Raw genomic sequence first — 21,568 nt, forward strand, 5'->3', positions numbered from 1 at the left:
GTGCTCAGGCCAGTAAAGTTGCAGCGAGGCATCTTTTTTCTAGCCGACAATTCGTGTGCTCATTCTTTAAAAGAAGCAAGAGCTGGCCTGCTCTTGGGAACCGTAACCCCATCCACTGCATGGCTCTGATCTCGTGGCTTCGGACTTCTTTTTGTTCCGTACATGTGCAGAACATAGAAACAGAACATGATTCGAGTCCCTCAGGAACGCCCCAAACTGAGCTCAGAAGTCTTCCGGGAAGCATTGAAAACCACTGCCATCTAGTCAATTCAGACTGATAGCGACCCGGCATAGGGGTGCCAAAGCTGTAACTCTTTAAGGCAGCAGATAAGCTCCTCTCTCTCCCGTGGGGCAGCTGATGGGTTTAAACTGCTGACCTTGAACTTAGCATCCTAACGCGTCCCCAGCAGTGCCACTGGAAACACTCCCTTCAGAAGTGTACAGAGTTAAATGGAAGATGCACAGGGCAACAATGTCATATTTTAATATTTTTCTTTAATAAAAATTCAGCAATTTCATAGCAGTTCTTCTGATTTATCCTTGTTTATATAACTTGATAGTGTGAATACAAACCATAAAAATGTCCATACTCTTAAGTAAAAATTTACTTGAAGGAACAAACTGACCCTGAGATTAATTTTAAAGATATAAAAAAAGTATGTACACATGATTCATTTAGTCATTGCAATGTTATCCGTAGGGGTAAGCATTTGGAAGAACGCTTGATACTCAATAATAAGCATGCATTATTAAATTTCTATTTAGTAAACAATGATGCACCTTGTAAAAATAAAGGTTATGAAGATTAAGTGACAACCTTATTAATTAACATGTCAAGCCTGAAGAGAAATGAGCCAAAGACAGAAATTCCAAACAAAAGACAAAAGATTTAAAAAAACAAAACAAGACCAAAGCTTGGAAAAGGAGACATCAAAAGATAAAGGCCGTGTTTGGGTAAAGTGATTGTAAGTCATTTTTAGTCTTCTTTTCTCTCTTGATTATTTGAATCAGTTACACAGTTTTTACTGGAAGAGTAACTGAGAGCCAACAAGCTAAAACTCCAACATTTAACCTAATAGGAATGAAGCAGATAACCTTTAAGTTAGCTTCCCAACACATAGCTTCAGAAGAGGTTTCATCTGGGGCAAAATTCCACACCATCTTTGCAAGTTTTCAGGTGTTGCATTTATTCTGGGAGCAATTGCAGTGGGTGGAAAGATAGGGAATAATCCCATGAAAAAGCACACCCCCAGCTCCTACTAAGAGGACTTCCAGAGCTGCCATCTGCCTTTCAAAGGAGGAGGGCTGGCCCGTGGAGACCGCCTCCTGCAGACCATAGGGTGCTGATGGCTGGGATGAAGGTCTAGCCTCCTCATCAGCTCCCAGGGGACTGTGGCTCAGTGGTGGAGCCCAGGCAGCTGTCTTAGCTTGGAGTAGCTAGCCACCAGAGACCTGGCAGCATGTGCAAAGTTGACCTGGGGTGAAATGTCTCCTTTCTCCTATCCAGTCCCCAGAGGCAAGTCCCTCGTTAGGGTACAGTTTCTAATCCAAACACCCATTAATCTTCTTTCAGGGTTAAAAGGCCAGAAAAGCAACGTTCGCTCTATTTTGATACTGTAACTTGTCTGTATTTTACAATAGCAGATTTACTTCATTGGCCACTTGAAAATGCCCCACAGCTATATCCAATTATATAAACAATGCCCAGCTCTATACAGCCCTTCCTTGGGTATGGGAAAAGGAAAGGCGGGTGGGCGGGCAAGAAAACACACACACACACAGTCTGTTTATTATTATGTCACTTGAAAATAAATCATAGAAATATGACCTACTTGGAACAGATCCGTATTTTGTTTTACAAAATAAATTAGGAATGTGCATGTATCCTAAGAGAAAATGACACCATGCACGATAGGTTCCCGGGGCAGAGGTCGTTCTGTGGTGGAATTCTCACTTTCCATATTTGATTCCTGGCCCGTGCTCCTCATGATCTGTAACCTCTTATGGGGGTGGAGCTTCATTCTGCTTTGTTTAGGGTTACCGAGTTAGGAGCCAATGCAATGATAGTTAACAACATGATTGTTTAATGAAAACATTACACAAAATGGAACACTATTCATTTTCGAGTCGCACTCTTGTAAAGATTTAGAGTCTCAGAAACCCCAAGGGGAAGTTCTCCGCTGTCCAAGAGAGTCATTATGAGTCGGCGTCAACTTCACGGCAGTGAGCTTTTTTTGGTTAAACAAGTAAATTAATCCATGTAAATAAGCTGGACTCCCAAGAGGTTTTTGGCCTTCGAAAATAACTCAGTAGAAAAATAGAATTTGGCTTTTAAAAATTTACTTGTGATTTCTAAAACATCAAAATATGAGAATACTCCATGTTTGCTTCACAGAAGGGTCCCAAGTCCCTAGCTCAGGCTCCTTTAATAGCTGGGAAGTTAACAAGGTACATTTTATTTTCTACATTACATTACAAGGACCACAATTGGAGTATTATGTTGAAAAACTATGAAGACTATCTAAATGTGGATCTCCATGCTTGACCTTTAAATTTTCAATCTACAGAGGCATCATCAAAATGAATACCAGTCACTTTTCCTGGTGAATCACACTGAGACATCTCTGTATTAAGGAATCAAATATTGGTGAGGGAATGAATTTTTACATCTCAAATTATTTTGCATTGTATTTGTAAAACTCAAAACCATACATACAATCTGGCGATAGCATGACCAAGCTGATGAAGTTATCCTGGTTGAAGAGGCACAGATAGGCCAGGGAGTTAGAGCATCACCCAGGCTCCTGATCCTTAGTCTAACGCCCTTTTCATGATGTCATATCACCTTACAGAAATCACACACACACACACACACACACATTGTAAGGGTTCATGAAAATGCATATTATGAAAATGCTATGCATGGATTTAAATAATTTTTGCATCAAAATAAATTATCATACCAACTGTTATAACAAGTCTGTGGGACATAGTTTGAGACACTATGAGAGATGAGTCGTCACTCTGAAAAGAACCCCCATCAAAGCAACAGAAATTGTGCTTAATTTAAAGGAAGAACAAATATAAAATTTAGCGAAGTTTGAAGGGTCAAATGATAAAGTCATTAATATTGTAAGCACGAGTTTATAGGGTCAATGGCCCCAAAGAAGTCAGCAGTTTACAATAATATTTCATTTTTAGAGTTGAAGAGGAAGCCTACAGGGGCAAATGATCCACATAAATCTGCAAGGAAACAATATTGTTCATGCCCTAATTGAAGAGAACTAATTAATAGCTGAAAAAATAGCGAGCATCAGAGACATCTCAATTGGTCTAGCTTAACGCAATTCTGACTGATAAATTAAAGTCGAGCAAACTTTCTGCTCCCTGGTGCCAAAATGGTTGCAGGCAAGAGCAGAACTTTCCGTGGAAATTTCAAGCAAGCAGGATCAAGGCCCCAAGCATTTTCTAGAAGAACTGTAAAAGGAGATGAAGCATGGCTTTACCAGTATGCTCCTGAAGACAAAGCAGTCAAGAGCTGGCAATGGTCTAGTGAAAGCAAAGGGTACCAGTCAAGAATAAAAGTCACGGCAATAGTTTTATTTTAAATGTTGAAGGCATTTGGTTTGTTGTTTTTTTGAAGTGCTTATTTGGAGATTGTTTTGAGAGATAGCCAAAGCTTTAGCAGGAAAATGGCTGGGAAAGCTTCACGAGCGTCCTGCTCCATGACAACACTCCTGCTTGTTCCTCTCATCAAGTGGCAGTTTTGGGAGTGTCAGTGGGAGAACAGTAGGCATCCGCATGACAGGGAATGGCTTAATGTGGCTCTTCTAGCAACAGTCTCTGTAAGCCCACCAAATAATCTTTTCTTATGAGTTTCCATAAGAGATAATTCTGATAGATTCCTCTGTGACCGATTGTTAACAGGATTCAATGATCGCCTGCCTGCTGGGTATAACCGAAACCATGACCAGAAGCAGGAAGTAGGAATCTCACTACCAGCAAGAGCCAGGAGAGGAGTGGGCCCCTGGGCCCTGAGATTCGTGTACAGAGTACCTTCTTCATAGAGGAAGACAGCTTTGACATGAGCGGAGTGACAGGGCAACAGCCGCAGAACCAGGAGCCAGATCCCTAGAGCAGTGGACTTTCCAGCCCTTTGTAGTCAACAGTTTAAACTGCTAATCAAACCCCTTAATAGTTTATTTACCCTGACTCATCCCTTGATTTTTCTTCTCTCTCTGTCGTCCGGAGATGGAAAACCTGCTTGCTTTTAGAGAGAAGGCTTTACCCTTCAGTTATTGACCTTATTGACAGGCTAAACTGTAGCCCCTCATTCTTAAGTCTCAAAATGACAACAGATTACCATATACACTAGTGTATAAGCCAAGTTTTTCAGCACATTTTAATGCAGTATTTATGGTAAAATTAGGTGCCTCAGCTGATATTCAGGTCGGCTCATACTTGAGTATATACGGTATGGAACTACCACAGTGACTTACAGTTCGGAGCCCAATGTCTCACTCCTATACCTCCAGGGCTCCCAAACATCACAGGCTTACAAAATAACACGTGGCAGCTTTCTCTCCATTGACAACCCAGAATATATTTCTCTAGAGATAACTTTTAATTTCCGATCCTTCTGGAACTTCATTCATATGTATATACAGGCACATGCTTATATACGTACATGGATTTGAGAAAGATTGGTCTGCTTCAGATTTTTTTATTGTTAGAAATTGTCATCACAAATATCCTTGCCATATTTCTTTACACATTAGGGTGATATTACTATAAAATAAATTTCTGACCAGGGGATTGCTGGCCATGGGATATGCACATTTGCATTTTTGATCGACACTGGGTTTATTGCCCTGGGACTGGACACTGTGGGCATTTGTCCAACCTGTTTGATGGCAGTAGTTTGACTCAGAGGAACAGGGAACCTTCTGCATTTCACACATCACATTGAGATCCAAGGACTCACGTGCAGTTGGGTCGGAAGCAGGTGTGTTATGTGGAGAGATAAAAAGACAAAGTTCTAGCGTGATGAACTGTTTTCAGAACGACAGCTGCCAGTGGTCATTCTTTCAGTAAAAATGAAAATTAATACAGTTTCATTGAAGCTTCAAACAGAGCATACAAGTCCTCCTCTGACTGAGGCCGAGGTGCAAGCTTCGTGACCCTTTCCTGAAAGAGCAAACAAAAGAAGTTACTCAGGCTTTTGCAGAGACAGGTTGTGAAAGCTACTAAGTTATGTGTGTTAACTTGGCTACAAGACAGTGATTTGATGGTAGTCCCGTCTATAAAACTCATATTTCTTTCAAACTTGTGCGGTAGTAAAACGAAACATGCCATCTCAACAATTTTCACATGTACAGTTCAGTAAGGTGATAAGCATCTTGTCCGATCATTCCCACTATCTTTTTCGAAGTCATTCCACCACTGCTGACATAGGCTCAGTGCCCCCTAAGTAAAAGCCCTCCCAGTCCCCCTCCAACTTGCCCTGCTTAGCCACTAATCATCTCTGGTTTCTATAACTTTGCTTTATCTCATAGAAGTGAGATCACATAACACTGGTTCTTACCTGGCTGATTTATCTTACCCTGCAGGATATTTTCACGGTTCACCCATGTAGTGGTATGTGTCACGATTCATCTTTCTTTATGGCCAAAGACTATCCCTTTATGAGAGAAATTTCATTTCATGATAAACCTATAAGCTCTTTGTACTAACTGATCCCCAGCTCAGAAGCTCAGTAGGTAAGGCATGTTTCTCCCAAAGCCACGGTCTTATGTCCCAATGCAGATAAGAAAACCAATCGTAGGAAAAACATCTGCTCTCATGCCCAAACCACGTCCACCAGCCACCTCTACAGGCTCTGTTTCTTTGTCCCATTGCTAGTTATACCTCCACTGGTAGCTTCTTTGTCCATTTTGGACAGTGAATTAGAACATCATAACTATCCTGTGTCCAAATTTCCAGGCTTAAAACTAATCAAAGTAGACAATGAGCCACATGTTACTATGAACAACATTACTATGTTCATGTTACCATGAACTCTGCTTTGCTAGCAATTTTCAAAATTCTTTAGGATCTCTAAAATATCTACTGAGATTTCACCATTTACTTCTGCCTCACATGTTCATAGCAACAGATGTGCCCGGGGGCGGGGGGGGGGGCAAGTCAAAAGCTTAAGTTCAGTAGTTGCTATGAACAAAGATTATTGCCACATTACTCTGTTTGTAAGAGAAGAGGGTCTCATGTGCAGGCCCCAGCTGCCCTTTAAACCATCCCACTGGTCTTTGGTGTTGGGGTTTAGGGCTCTTAGAAGCCAAACTGGAGTCCAGTTTCTCTTCCTCACAATTGGCTAAAACGGGGGCAAAGACAAACATGAAGTTTGTGACTTGTCACTATACATTATCAGCTGTCTCACAGGACAGCTAACCTCACTCAGCTTTACGATGTGACAAGCAACGTGCCATTATTTGTAGACATGTAAAACACATGTGCTTTTATTTATAGACACGTGCGACACACAGGGTGGCTGATCCACATGGGCACTGAAATAAATCCAGATCGCTACTTTTAGCACAGTCATAAAATAACATTTCAGCTGGCCTGTCTGCTGGGGAGTGGAAGTGCTCATTCTGGTAGCCAGCGCTCCTCAGTAACGAAATGTTTTGATTTGAAATGTAAATATTTCTTTCCAGCGGTTTCAGAAATCCAGCTTGGAAGATTAATTCTCTCTTGCCTGCTCCCGCGCAGCCTAGCTGAGGCAGTTGGCACCTCCGGACATAGTGCTGCTATTTGATGCCACGGCTCTGGGCTGTGCTGTTGGGTCAAGAAGACTGGCCTGGTTGTTCCTTCCAGAGAAAACGGATCCCTCCTTGCTGAATATAAAAGACCCTTTATCAAGTGGCTACTCCATGCAATGAGCTTCCTGGCGATGCTCTTTGCAGGAACCAGGCCATCTCCCTCTCTACCATCGATCTTACAGGGAAGAATCCTCGACCACATGTGGAAAAATCTGAAGCTGCCCTAGCTGATGGCTGCTGAACAAACAAACAAACAAACAAGCAAGTAAAACCAACCAACAAGGCCCTATCATAGTTCTTTATCTGAAAAATGGAGAAGCTGTTGCTATTGCTGGAATTGTGTTACTCCCCCAAATCTGCACTGTCCAGCTAAGCCTCTATGCCTGTGGTCCCCCAAATCTGTGCTGTCCATCCAAGCCTCTGTGCCTGTGGTTGTAATCCCAGGAAACGGGGTGTCTCTGTTAAATGAGACAGGATTAGGGTAGAAGGCAAATCTAAAGCAGACTAAATGAACAAGCCCAGAAGCAGAGATGGCAGGAGAGATGCCAAGGCACACAGAGATCTCTAAGAAAGCAGGAAACAGAAGCGGGAGCAGTGGTTCTCAGCCTTCCTAATGCCGTGACATTTTTATGTTATGGTGACATCCCCAACCATAAAATTATTTTCATTGCTACTTCATCACTGCAATTTGCTACAATTATGAATCGGGCGACCCCTGTGAAAGGGCTGTTTGACCCCCAAAGGGGTCACGACCCACAGGTTGAGAAACGCTGAGCTGGAGGGACACAGTTCGATGGGGCACCTTCCTCCAGAGCTGGCACAGAGGGAAAGTCTTCCTTTACAAATTATGGTCTGAATTAGAACTTCTTAGCTTCCTAACCTGGGAGAAAATCTTTTTTCTTTATTTAAATCCACGTAGTTGGGGTACTCCTACAGCAACGGATAATGAAGATGTGTATGCAATTCCCAAGTGTGTGATCACACACACACACACACACACACACACACACACAGTTATCTGTCTACAGCGGGTTCTTGCTTGCCCTCGCTCTCGCTTGCGGTCTCTGGGTGGCAAGCATGGCTGGGTGTCTATTAACTGGAAGGCTGGCAGAGGGACCTCATAGGCAAGGACTGGCCCCCGTGGTTGCAAACCCTATGGAGCATGGTTCTTTCCTGAAACGTGGGGGCGGGGGGAATGAGTTGGGATCCATTCGATGACAACTATCATCTTCGCCCCCAAACGGAACAGGATGCTGCCGGTTAAGTGCAGCCCATTCCCTTTTCCCTGATCATGAAGGCAGGACGCAAAGGAAAGTGCCATCAAGGGCAGGGGAAGGAAGGGGGAACTGATCACAAGGATCGACATAGAACCTTCCGCCAGGAGAAATGAGGGGGCGATGGAGGACAATGTAAGATATGAAAATCATAATCTATAACCTATCAAGGGCTTTTGAGGGAAGGTGGGACCGGGAGAGAGGGTGAAGAAATGGGGAGCTGATATCAGGGGCTCAAATGGGAAGAGAATGCTTTGAAAATGATGATGGCGGCATATGTGCAAATGTGCTTGACACACTGGAGGAATGTATGTATTGTGATAAGAGATGTAAGAGCCCCCAATAAAAGTATTTTAAAAAAAAGAAAGAAAAGCAGCCTCATGCAATCTGTTTTGCGAATAAAGTTTGCGGTAAACCTGGCTTCCTGTGTTATGAATGTGCCTTGTGTTCATAAAATTCAATTTACCTCCCATCAAAGGAGACATTAGATTTGTCTAAAGAAGGTTCTGCTCTCTGTGATCTGCCCGCATGACATGCACATGCAGGCATTCAGAATGATACCTCTTTCGCTGGCTATTTTCGGGGATGGCCTCAAAAGTTAGTCGGGCTCTACTGCCATCTGGAGCAACGTCTGCCAGTGAAAGCCAAAGCACAGTCGAGTGAGAAAGCAGTGAGCACCGGCCAAGTTGTGCTGCTGGCAGGAAGATGCATGGCCACCAGCAATGAGATGCCCAGGAATATCAGAAAGCTTCATTTGAACATATAGATGCCCTTCTTGGAGGCTGGCAAACACACATTCCTGAGCACCCTCTTGGGCTGAAACAAAGGGTGAACTTTTGGGAGATATTTCCTTGCAGATTGGGCAGTACCACTGTGACCATGTTACAGAGAAAAATGGGGAAAAACTCACTGCCTTTGAGTTGATGCTGACTTGTAGCGACCCTATGGGACAGAGTAGAGCTGCCCCTGTGAGTTCTCAAGACTGTAACTCTTTTTTGGAGTAGAAAACCCCATCTCTCCCCCTTGGAGCAGCTCGTGGTTTCAAACCGCTGACCTTGCAGTTAGCAGCCCAAGGCCTACCCACTACGTGACCAGGGCTCCTTTGCTATAAAAGAGGTTACATGAAAGCCCTGATAACCCCTGCATTTCTACTGCCCTTGTCTTAGGTTGAACCCCATTAAGCCTCAGTGAATTCCTCCAAGAAATGACCACCATGCAGCCAGTAAGCGCACCTAGACAGGCTTAGGAGGAGAAGGCGATGGGCATGCGCTCATTTAACACTTGCTTACTGAGGGCCAGGGGCCTCTGCTTTGGACATATTGCCAGGGGAGACCAGTGCCTGGAGAAGGACATCACATTTGGTAAAGTAAAGGGACAGCCAAAAAAGAGGAAGACGCTTGATAAAATGGCTGGCCACAGTGGCTGCAGCCATGGGCTCAAACCTAAGAACAATCGTGAGGATGGAGCAGGACCAGGTGGGGTTTTGGTCTGCAGTCCACAGCATCTCTATGAGCTGGAACTGGCCTGACGGTACCTAGCAACCACAGAGAGGCCCCTTGCTAGGTGGGAGGCAGGGGCCCGATCAGCAAGGCAGGCAGCGCTCTGCAGCCATTTGGATAAAGTAATTTCGCAGGTTTGGATAAAGTAACTGTGAAGGGTTGCTGGACTGTCCGGAGGCCGCGTAAAACCTGAACGATCCAAACTGCCTGCCATGCAGTTGATGCTCACTTACAGTGGTCCGACAGCCCCTACCACGGCCTTGCCCAGCCCCTGTGGACATGTGATTTGTAAACCCAATCTAGACAAATACGAGGGGGCCCCAAAAAAGTTTGTGGGAAAATCCCATGATCCTTTAATTCCATTTTCCTGCAAACCTTTGGAAAGTCTCCTCATATTGTCTTATGTGAGTGGTGAGGTCTTTGACCATGTTTAGTGCTCACTAAGTGGAGCTGCAGCGGGAGCTTGTGAGAGGTCTTTGCTGAGCCGCAGTGGAGTAAAGGAACAAACGGTGTGGGTGCGATGGGTGCTAAACAGGATTCTGTCTCAGTGGGTTTTCCGTCGGTGAGCTGTGCTTCACTAGCAGGAAGTGGCCATGGATGCGGTGACTGGGGGCAGAAACACCTTCTCTTCACAGCGTTTATAAGATCCTTGCCTTTCCCGGTCTTGATGGGCAGCTGGCTAGCTCTCCTGCACTAACCCCATGCTGTAGCACAAGGGCAACGGATCCTACACGGACGAGAGCATCCAGCCAGGGATCAACTCCCTTCACGAGAACCTTTGTCCAGGAATCGAAATCCACTCCGTTTCTATTCCAAATGGAGAGTCAGCTCAGTGTGAAGTCTTTAGTACCATTTAACCAACTCAGAGCCCCGGTGACACAGCGAGCTGTAAAGGACACAGACTTTCAATTATGTTAAAAACCGGTGTTGTCACCGTCTTAATGTAGTGGCTCTGTCAGCTCTTCACAAACTAGTAGGGATTTGTACCTTTCTGCAGTGGAAATAACATGAGTGGCTCAGCTTTGTCTAGTTTTATGGGGGCTCTTAAAAGAGCAGCACCGAAGAAAGGGGAATTTTGCTATGGCTCATGAGAGATCGATGGATGGATTGTGATAAGAGTTGGATGAGCCCCAATAAAATGATTTTAAAAAAGAAGAATCCTTTCAATTATGTCATAACTGCTTCACGGAGGCCATCGTTGTGCAAGGAAGAGTAAAGGTGAAGGATCCCTGGCAGCTTCCCCCTGGGGCAACACCGCTACCTGGTGCTCACCTGCATGGGCCAGGCATTTCTGGAGGGGGTGAAAAGACCCTGCAAGGTGTGAGTGAGAAGCGACTGTCTCTCCTACCTGGGGCACAGTGCCTCTCACCAACGCAGGGATGTCGGCTGCGGAGTAGCCCAGGGCAGCCAGGCCGTCATCAACATCCAGATCCTGTAGGAATTTCCGGAGTGTGTCTGCCAAGACAAGCCCTGCATCTTGGGTCCTGGCAGTGCGGATATCTGCTCCTAGAAGAAGAAGACATAAAGTCCTGACTGGGGGAGGGGTGGGGGAGGAAGCCGGGCCCTGGGAGGAATGTGGTCCCAGTATCGGTCGAATACATAATGTGCATCTACTGCCATGTCCCTCACACTGAGGACCAGGGGCGCTGCGTGACTCCATGTCCCGGACTGTGCGGCCACAATCTGCAGAGGACAGATGATCGGGCCAAGGTCTTTGGGAGGTGCACCATGAACCCCTGCTGGGGACTTAGCTTTGTCTTCACATTCCCAAGGGGCTGCCATCACGCAAACACTACGTGGTGGAAAGAGCCCAGAGGCGTGGAAAGGAGACTGAGCTGGAAGTTTGTCGAAAGGAGAAAGGGGCAGTTGATATAATTCCCAAGGCTTGGAATCTGCTGACATCTAGAGGTGTCAGTGCTCCATGTCTCTTCCCTCAGATCTGCTTGATGAGGAAAGGGAGACCAACCTTGTGCAAACCCCACAGTGAGACAAGAGGACAGAAATGCAAAAACTCCCAAATTAGAAGAATATGCAGGGGACAGCACCGGAGACACAGTGTGGGAATTGCTCCTGACCTGATCCCACCACACCGAGGCAAAGCACTGGGGGAGTGCAGTGGAACAGCAAGGGAATGGAGTGGCAAGGTCCCCAGGGAATGCTGAAAGTGGACTTTGGGGCCAGGGCGTGGTGCCCCAACAGACTGGACTGGAAAACGCTCCTAAGGGCCAGCAAACGATCCCTGAACGAACTACCAAAAAAAGAAGAAGAAGAAGAAGAATATGCGTGACAGAAGTGAAATGTGTGCGCAGGGAAGGAACTATTTCTTCCCCGTAGCTGTGACATCTCGGGCTCCATGGCTAAAAGACAGGGCTGGGGGTTCTTCTAAAAAAATATTACTGAGCTAGTAGGCTAGAAAGACTCTGGTCATGAAGAGTTTGGGGAAAACCGTATTTCACGTGTAGACAATGATTATATTGATGATGGGGAGGCAGATTGCTAAGCATTTGTGATCTGGAAGGACAGAATTCTGACACAGCAATTAACTCATGAAATACGTTCTATTCTGGTGAAACAGATTTCCCAGCCAACACGGTAAGCATTTTATGACCGGCACGTGGTGCTACATAGCATCTACCAACAGCTTTAAACTGTAGTGGCAGTCCCCTGTCTCCTGTTTTGCTCAAAAAGAGACCAGAATATTCACATCACTCTACATGCCCAAGCCACAGCATGAAGTCGATCAGAACCTTTCTCTTCAACAACAGGGGGGCTGTTTTTAGTAATCCAGGAAAGAGGTATAAATAGAACCAGACCCGGGGCTAGTTGGCAGAGCCGCTAGCTGCATGGAAGGCCACGCTGTTTGACAAGACTGGTCTGTCTGGAACGGCAGCAGCTAAAGCTCGGGTTAGGTGAGGAGGTGACACAGGAGATGAGGTTTTTTGTTCCCGGGACTACTGCCATAAAACACACCATCAAAACTGCTGGGTCTCCCCTGGAGGCATTTTAGAAATAAAGAAGGAGGGGAGGAGAGAACACAGTGGTTGGAAGCTAGGAAAATCTACGATGACACAGAGAATCCACATAGTTTTGTGACTGACTATCACGTATTATAACACAAAACCTACTCTACAAGGAGAGCCAACTAGTGGGCTCTGTCTAACAGAATTGCTGCTTTGTCCGAAATGTGGTCGTTGCCTAGAAAGTGAACTCTACATGTTCCAAGAGTCTCCCCTCAACTGTAAGTCTCACTTCCAGAGCAGTTCAGGCTCTGCTCATTTACGGACTGGCCATTACAAAGGCATCTGCATCCCAACAAATGGCCGGACAACATCCAGGCCAGCGGATGAAGACACACGGGTCCGGGGGACAAGTGGCTGCTTGCTCAGTTCCTGCTGGGGATTTGAGCCCCGCGGGGCCTCTCTGCCCTGGGATTGTCTCATTGCCATTCCCAGCCAGCACCTGGAGCTTGGCAGGAGGAAGGAAGGCCGGGGTGGAGGGGGCAAGCGAAGGCCCAGCTGGACTCGCAACACGGAAGGATGCCTGCGGTCATTCCTCCCTACCTTCTGGGACAGAAGCTCTGGAACGGCGGGTGCCAGGAGGACACAATGACGTTTTCTTTTCGTCTTTCCCTTCCTCCCCTCAACACGAGGAGGGAAGAAGGCATTTTGAAAGTTAACCACTCAGTCTAGTCTCGAAGCTGTCTGTCTAGCCAATGACACAAAGAGCTTACCATTTTTAAAGAATGAGAAAAACACCCAAAGCTTACTTAGTGCTAAGCCAAACTAAACTCTCTGGCACTGAGTCAATTCTGACTCATAGCCACCCTGAGGCACAGGGGAGAACTAACTTCCCTGTGAGTTTCCCAGGCTGTAACTATTGCCGGGAGGAGAAAGCCCGGTCTTTCTTCAGAGGAGCGGCTGGTGGTGTCGAGCTGCCGACCTTATGGTTAGCAGCCCAATGTGTAACCACTGTGCCACCAGGATTCCTACTTACTACTAAAGGGATCATAAATGTCCTTCCAAGTCTTGTAAAACACAAAGGCACTCAGGGTGCCTGTGAAACCTGCTGCTGTGGGGTTAATTCTGACTCATGGTGACCCATATGTACAGATAGGACTGACCATCATAGGGCTTTCAAGACAGCCAGCTCTTTCTTCCAAGGTGCCTCTGGGGGGGGGGGTTCAAACTGTGGTGGTTTGGTTAGTAGTCAAGTACTTAACTGTTCCACCCACGGACTCATTTAGTAAATATAGCAGAAGCCATTTATAACATTACCCCAAACAAACAAACTCACTGACATTGGGTCGATAGGCGAGGGTAGAACTGCCCCAGTGGGTTTCCAAGACTGACTCTTATGAGAGGAGAGAGCCTCGTCTTTCTCCCCGAGAGCAACTGGTGGTTTCAAACTGCTGACCTTGAGGTTAGCAGCCCAATATGTAGCCACTATGTTTCCAGGGCTCCCAGACTTAGCAGTATATAAAAAGCTACACTTCTCAAGGAAACAAACAACAAACAAACAAAACCCACATAAGCAATAGTTTCACTCCACATGGTTTCATTTCATTGTTAGTAGACTTAAAATATAACATTATACAATTTCAGAGTTAGAGAGGACTTTGGACAAGTCACTGATATTTTATTATTGAACTACCTGAAAGCAACTTTAAAAAAGTGTTGCTTTTTTTTTAAAGAATGATCCTTTATGGCTTATTTTTCAGAAGCAACCCTAAGGCATGCTCCTGTCTGTGGGTCACAGGCTATGGAGTCATGGCTCATACCCAGTATTTCTGCTGCCTCCAGGTGCCGCTCAGGAAACATGGCCGCCGTGAAAGTGAACACTGCCGGAGAGGTGAGCACCACAGAAAGGCCATGAGGCTGAAGAGAAATAAAGCACAGAGACAGACCATGGGGCAGAACCGCTCCTCGATTTGCCTATTGGACTATATCCTCCTGGGCTCTAAGCCATCAGGAATTGACTTATCACTCAACAAACTCTCAGCCGACTCATACAGACCCTATGGGATAGGGTCGAACTGCCCTTGTGAACTGCTGAAACACTAACGCTTTACGGGAGTAGAAAGCCTCATTTTTCTCCTGCAGAGTGGCTGGTGGTTTCAAACTGCTGACCTTGCAGTTAGCGTTAGCAGCCCAACTTGTAACCACTCTGCGGCCAGGGCTCCTGAAGATTACAAGAAACATCACATGCAACTCAAGAGTTGAATACTTTACCACCAGTGGGTGATCCACATTGTAATCCTTTGCTTTATACGTCTTCACTAAGCCTGAGATTGGATAGGACATTCCGTGGCTAAAAGAGAGAGAAATGCTGTATGCTGAGACATACCCAAGAAAACCAAACCCCCTGCCATCAAGTCAATGCCAACACAGCCACCTTTTTCTCCTCCAAAGCGGCTAGTGGGTTTGAGCTGTCCACTGGGATTCCTTATGTGGATGTACAGATATCAGGAATTAAAGTTAACAATAAAAAGAGACTCTTAGGGGGCAGCCCTTCACAGTTTCTTGACATTATTCTCACCTCTCCGAGTTATGCATTCTGTTTTCTGTGAAAGCAAATAAATTATGATGCCCTGGATTCCTGATTAATTCAGAAGTGCTCACAGAATTGGATGTCATCAAATTAAAACGGTTGATCGAGACGCAGCTCCCCAAAGACATTAGTTAATCTTATTGCCTACCTCCTAGAATCAAGAGTAGCTTTCGGGTGTTCATTTTCTATCTTGTCTTTGGCAGCAAGCTCCCAGACAAGTTGACAAAGCAGATGGGGAGTTTTCCAAGCCAAGATGTACTGTGCTCCACACGCACACCTGACCTGCCTGCGAAGGCTCCCTCCCACACGGATCCATTTTCCACGTGGTACACTTATAAAACCGAAGCCAAACCTGCTGCCATCAAGTCGACTATGACTCATGGGGACCACGAGCATTTCAAGGTATGGCAGCACATCAGAGGGTTTTCTATGGCTGTGATCTTTACAGACAAAGATTGCCTGGCTTCTCTTCCAGGCTGCTGCTGGGTGGATTTCAACTGCTCACCTTTCAGTTAATAATCAATTGCAAACCGTGTGCAACACCTCAGGCCCCTAACAACCATTTCAATTCTGTCTCATGGAGACTCCATAGGACAGAGGGGAGCTGCCCCTATGGGTTTCCCAGACTGTAACTCTTTATGAGAGCAGAAAGCCTCATCTTTCTCCCTGGATCTGGGTAAAAAATGATTAGTCTATGTGAGACATGGTAAGCCCATCAGTCCTAGTTTGCCCGAATTCTCTTTTAAAGATTTATTTAAATTTCATTCTGGAAAAGGCACCATTTGTTTTTCACCCCCAAAATTATTTATACCCTCTTGAATTCTTAGTGAGCAAGTAGGAAGACATTAGGGGATTCTGGATGATCCAGAGGAGCTTGAGCAGTGTAGTGATTATGCATTTGGTGGCTAACTACTAGGTCAGTAGTTCGAAACCACTTGCCACTCGGTGGGACAAAGATGAAACTTTCTACTTTCTGTGCGTTGAACACAGAGGTTACTGTACAGATTTCCACTCTCAGAAACTCACAGAGGCAGTTCTACTCTGTCTTAGAGGGTTACTGTGAGTTGGAATCGACTTGATGGCAGTGAGTGGGATGATCTAGAAGATGCACACAGTGACAAATTAATACATACACAATCCAAAGCCTGAACATGAAATGCTTTCACTATGAAAAAGGCCCAAGAACCATTTTACATGGGTTATTGGATGAGTTTGTTCTTAATGCACCTAAGACTTACATTTTGGTTAAAGTCTTTGGGTGAACCACCGTACATGGTTGTTCATCAAAACAAACAGACACTACTTCCAGCCTGTCACCATTTGTGAACAGACAGGATGCTATCTATCCTGAGTCACTGGCTTGCTAGGTACTGTGCCTTGCTTGGCTTCCCTCAGGATCCACGTATTTGGAAAATTACTGCCTAGTGTGCTTTTGGATAGTGAAAGGGTTCAGTAACTTTCTTTTTTTTTTTTCAAGAAATCAAACGATTTATTGAATTTGGTAAATCAGCTGCATAAGGCTTGTTTAAAGTATTGAAGAGCAAGGAAGTTACTTTGAGGACTAAATTGTGTCTGATCCATACTTTGTTATTTTCTTTTCTTTTTTTACATTTTATTCGGGGCTCATACAACTCTTATCACAATCCATACGTATGCATACATCAATTGTACAAAGCACACCTGCACATTCCCTGCCCCAATCATTCTCAAAGCATTTGCTCTCAGTTCAGGTAACTTTCAAAGGTTCCTTTCTAACGGCCAATCTTTTGGAGTGATTTTTCTTTAAGTTTGTGTGTTTGTGTGTGGAAATTGATATAATAAAAAGGTTTGCCATTTTAATTTTCTTATGAGTATAACTTTCTTAACTATACTCATCATGTGTTCCTACCGTCACCACCATCCTCTTCCAAAGATACACGATTTCTTCTCCTTTTTAAAATTAAATCATTTTATTGGGAGCTCTTACAGATATTATAATGCATAATTCAGTTAGATTTCATTTCCCTTTGGAGTGCGCGATGTTCTCTGTAAGGACTCTGGGTTATGGTGGGGTTGTGTGTTGGGGTCTAACCACGAGGCCCATCAGCTGCTCTGTGGGAGAGATGCAGCTCTCGCCTCCTGTGAGGATACACTGCCGTCCTATGGCGTCACTGTGACTTGGCATCAACTTGATGGCTGTGAATTTGGTTTTTGATGTGTCCTTTGTAGAAAGTAATCATTATTCGTGCTCCTATAGATAACTATTATTAGAATCTTTCATTCTAGTCTTTTTATGCATAGGGTTAGTTCATGATCATATTGTATATATAGTTTTATACACTGCTTTTGGTAACTTAATATTCTTTAGAAATATTTTCACATGTAATTATAGATTCTTCTAAAGCATTAGTCTTCATGGTTTTATTTTACTCTTTACATACTGTAACTTTTTAGTTAACCATCCACAAACTGTTGAACATGTAGGTTCTGTCCAAATATTTCACTTATAACTAATAGGTGAACATCCTTGTAGTGAAATTCTTTGGCCATATAGTTATTTTAGATGGCACTCCTGGAGTGGGACAAAGGTAAGGCTGTCTTCTCTGGTAAAGATGCACAATCTCAGAAACTAGGGACTTCTCCTCTGACCCAATGGGTTGCTGAGTTGGAATTGGTTTGATGGCTGTGGAGTTACATTGCTGGAAATGAAATTAATAAGTCAAAAATGTGCATGTTTCTAAAAACCTGGGTACACTTTGTTCAACTGCTTTTGGAAATGTGGGACAATCTGTACCTCATTGGCAGCAGAGTTTGAGGGTATTGCTTTCATTGTGTGCTTGTCAGCCAAGGCCCATTCTTAGTGTTCATTGTGTTCCAGTTTCAAGTCAACATTTCAATAAAGTTCTGGTTAAAAATATTAATTCTCTAACCAGATTTGTAAGGTAGAATTGGGGTCATGATAGTGGGTGGGTGGGAGGGGGAGGAAGCATTTAAGACTTAGAGGAAAGTTGTATGCTTCATTGTTGCTACACTGCACACTGACTGGCCCGTCTCCTCCCCATGCCCCTCCTGTAAGGGAATGTGCACTGGTACAGATAGGAACTGGAAACACAGGGAATCCAGGACAGATGAACGCTTCAGGACCAGTGGTGAGAGTGGTGATACTGGAGGGTGGAGGGAAGGTAGGGTAGAAAGGGGGAAACTGATTACAAGGATCTACATATAACTTCCTCACTGGAGGACGGACAACAGAAAAGTGGGTGAAAGGAGATGTAGGACAGGGTAAGACTTGACAAAATAATAATAATTTATAAATTATCAAGGGTTCATGAGGGAGAGGATAGTGGGGAGTGAGGGAGAAAATGAGGAGCTGATACCAAGGGCTTAAGTGGAGAGCAAATGTTTTGAGAATGATGAGGGCAACAAATGTACAAACGTGCTTGACACAATGGATGGATGTATGGATTGTGATAAGAGTTGTACGAGCCCCCAATAAAATGATTTTTAAAAACTATTAATTCCCAACTACTGACAAAGACTCTGATCCTTCTCTTTTATTGGGAACTTTAAAAGGAAAAAGGCCTGTGCCTGGGGTTTTAAAAATCAATGGCACGTGGTGAGGATGTGGAGGAATTGGGCAAGATAGCGATGCCGCCTCCACCTTGGAAAACTGCCTGGCAGTGGCTCAGAACACTAGACATAATGTTCCTAAAATCCACGCCTGGGTATAGACGCTCAAGAGAAAGAAAAATATGGCTGCCTGAAAACTTCTGCACCCCAAACCACAAATATTCATAATAGCATTATGAATAAAAGGGTAGAAACTACCCAGATGTCTATGAACTTATGAAAGGATAAGTAAAGTGTAGCCTATCGGTACACTAGGACATGATTCGGTAGTAAAAATGAACGAACCCTTGATACTTGCCACCACACAGATGAATCTTAATAATGTCATGCTAAGTGGAAGCAGCTTCAAAAGGTCATTCCATTTATATGAAATGTCCAAGGGCAAGGAGCCCTGGTGGCATAGTGGTTGCATGTTGGGCTAAGATCTGTGAAGTCAGCAGTTTGAAACCACCAGCAGCTGCATGGGAAAGACCAGGCTCTCTACTTCTGTCAGTGTTAGTCTTAGAAACCCACAGAGGCTTATACCCTGCCCTGTAGGATTGCCATGAGTCAGAATCGACTCGATAGCAGCGAGCTTGGCTTTTGGTTTAGTTCAAGGTCAGGGAGTCCCTGGGTAGTACAAATGGTCCAGGAGGTTCCCATCTACCCGAGGCCCTTGGAAAGAAGGGGCCAGGAATGGACTGGCACAAAGTCGGCCATTGGAAATCCAATGGAGCACAGCTCCCGAGTCAGAGTCAATGCCATGTCAACTGGTACGGAGGCAGAAAGTGTATCCTTAGTTGCTTAGGACTGTGAAGGCAGAGGGACTGGCGGGTGACAGTTAAAGGCCACAGGGCTTCCTTTGGAAATGATAGAAAATAGTCTAAAATTTATTTTGCTGTTAAGACATTTCTTTGTGATTGCAAACAACTGAGAGGTATCCTTTAAATGGATGGGTTGTAGGATATATCAGTTACATAACTCAATAAAGCAATTACAAATAAAAAACTCTGTGACTTAATGTACAGATGTGCTTTATACAATTGATGTATATATATGTACGGATTGTGATAAGAGTTATATGAGCCCCTAATAAAACGTTTAAAAAAACAACAACTCCATGACTCAGTGAACTACATTTGGATCATCAAAATAGATGGAGACACAGTTAGGAGCTCTGGGGTGCAGTGGTTAAGCGCTCGGCCAGTAACCTAAAGGTTACTGGTTTGAACACACCAGTGGCTCTGCAGGAGAAACATGTGGTAGCTTGCCTCCATGGAGGTTACAGCCTTGGAAGCCCTAGGAAGCAGGTCTCCTGTGTCCTCCAGCACACTGTGAGTCCAAACTGACTGGATATAATGTCGGGGTGGTGATGAATCCACTGCCATTGCGTCAGTTCTGACTCACAGAAACCCTAGGGGGCAGACAAGAACTACCGAGCGTCACGGGAGTAGATTGCCTCATCTTTCTCCCATGGAGCAGTGGGTGGCTTCAAACTGCTGACCTTGCGGCTCGCAGCCCCATGCATAACCCAGTACACCACCAGGGCTTCTTGCTGGTGGTGAGAGCATATTTGAAGGTTCTCACCCATCCTATGTTACAAGCTCTTAAAGAAAATTAAAGCAATTGTTGGTGGGAAGAAATAAAATTGTGAAGTAGCTCACCACAGATGAACACCAGCATTTCCAAAGCCAATGCCAGCAAAAGCACTTGCCAAGTGCATGTTAGACCTGGCTTCAAGGTCATCGGGATTTCTGATGGCCCTGTGAATGATATAAGTAAGGAGCAATAACACACTAACATCGGCATTTCCTACTAAATTAAGAGCCACCTTAGGGAAATATCTGAGGGGCGGGGGTAGCAAGGGAGGCAGGCAATGCTACTTGGTAGGAAGAAAAATTAGGCAAGTAATTCAAACGACATCCTGTCTTCTGAACAAAACCAAAGGCAAATGTATTTTCCCATCAATGGTTTCAGCAAAGGCATAATAAATACGCTGTCAGGCAGCTCAAGTGGTAGGATGGTGCCAGGGGACCCGTGCACTGACCCTGGACCGTATGAGCTGCTCCAGACAAGTGCCCGGGAGACTCATTCTTCTTCTTCACTTGTCAGTGCCCATGACGGAAGCTGTGAATGGACTCAGAGTAAACATGCACTCAAGCGCACGGGCTGTGACTGGCTCACTGACCCGCACCCTGTCCCTGGGCCTTCCTGCAGGCCAAGTGCAGCCCTGGCTGCTCAGGGCGAGTCCTCTGGGGCTCGCTGGGTCTCTGCAAAATGCTCAAGGGTTCTCGTTTTTATTATTGGGGAAGTGCGATTTGATTGCCGGATTGGCCTTTGTTTACTCTATTGTTGGTGCCACTTCGAGCAAAGCCACTTCTGAAAGGGCCCTTTCAGACTTAGCTCCCAAGGCGTGAAACAAGTGACCCCCGGGACAAAGCCCTTCTGACGTGGTGCCCTGAGAGTGTGGGTGAAGAGCTCCTGATGTGAAGTCAAAGTACGACATGGAGTCTAAAATGTTACCTTTCATTTTGCATCTTCCTTCCCAGAGCACAAGGTTGGTTCCTTATTCCACTGGTAGGTAATAAGTTAACATTTCCGATTTCCATGTGTCTGCTTCATTTCTTTGTTTCTCACAACAGCCCTGCCAGCCTGTGTCCCCGCCAAACACACCGGATGACCACAATCTCGGCTCGCTCAAATGCGGTGATGTCTCTGTGGTGGTCTTCCTGCTTACCCTTTCTAGGCCCTCAAGGACTGCAGTTCCCAGTGGACCTCTTCAAGGGAGCCAGCCCGGGCCTAACCTGCCAGGGTCCTGTCTCTCTTTGATGGGCAAATACAACGA

The 21,568-nt window shown here is 45.0% G+C and overlaps 1 protein-coding gene across 1 annotated transcript in view; it reads right to left on the reverse strand.

Moving 5' to 3' along the window:
- Nucleotides 1-4,707: 4,707 nt before the first annotated feature.
- The window catches only part of ADHFE1 (alcohol dehydrogenase iron containing 1), a 41,553-nt gene continuing 24,692 nt past the window's right edge, over nt 4,708-21,568 (reverse strand). Inside the window, exons 10-14 of the mRNA XM_075549617.1 lie at nt 20,388-20,486; nt 14,817-14,895; nt 14,366-14,462; nt 10,937-11,094; nt 4,708-5,187 (exon numbers count right to left, since the gene is read on the reverse strand). Coding sequence (XP_075405732.1) covers nt 5,104-5,187; nt 10,937-11,094; nt 14,366-14,462; nt 14,817-14,895; nt 20,388-20,486 — 517 coding nt within the window. The 3' untranslated portion in view covers nt 4,708-5,103. The remainder of the gene's footprint in view (nt 5,188-10,936; nt 11,095-14,365; nt 14,463-14,816; nt 14,896-20,387; nt 20,487-21,568) is intronic.

The sequence above is a fragment of the Tenrec ecaudatus genome, chromosome 5 (assembly GCF_050624435.1).
Source record: "Tenrec ecaudatus isolate mTenEca1 chromosome 5, mTenEca1.hap1, whole genome shotgun sequence".
NCBI lineage: Eukaryota > Metazoa > Chordata > Mammalia > Afrosoricida > Tenrecidae > Tenrec > Tenrec ecaudatus.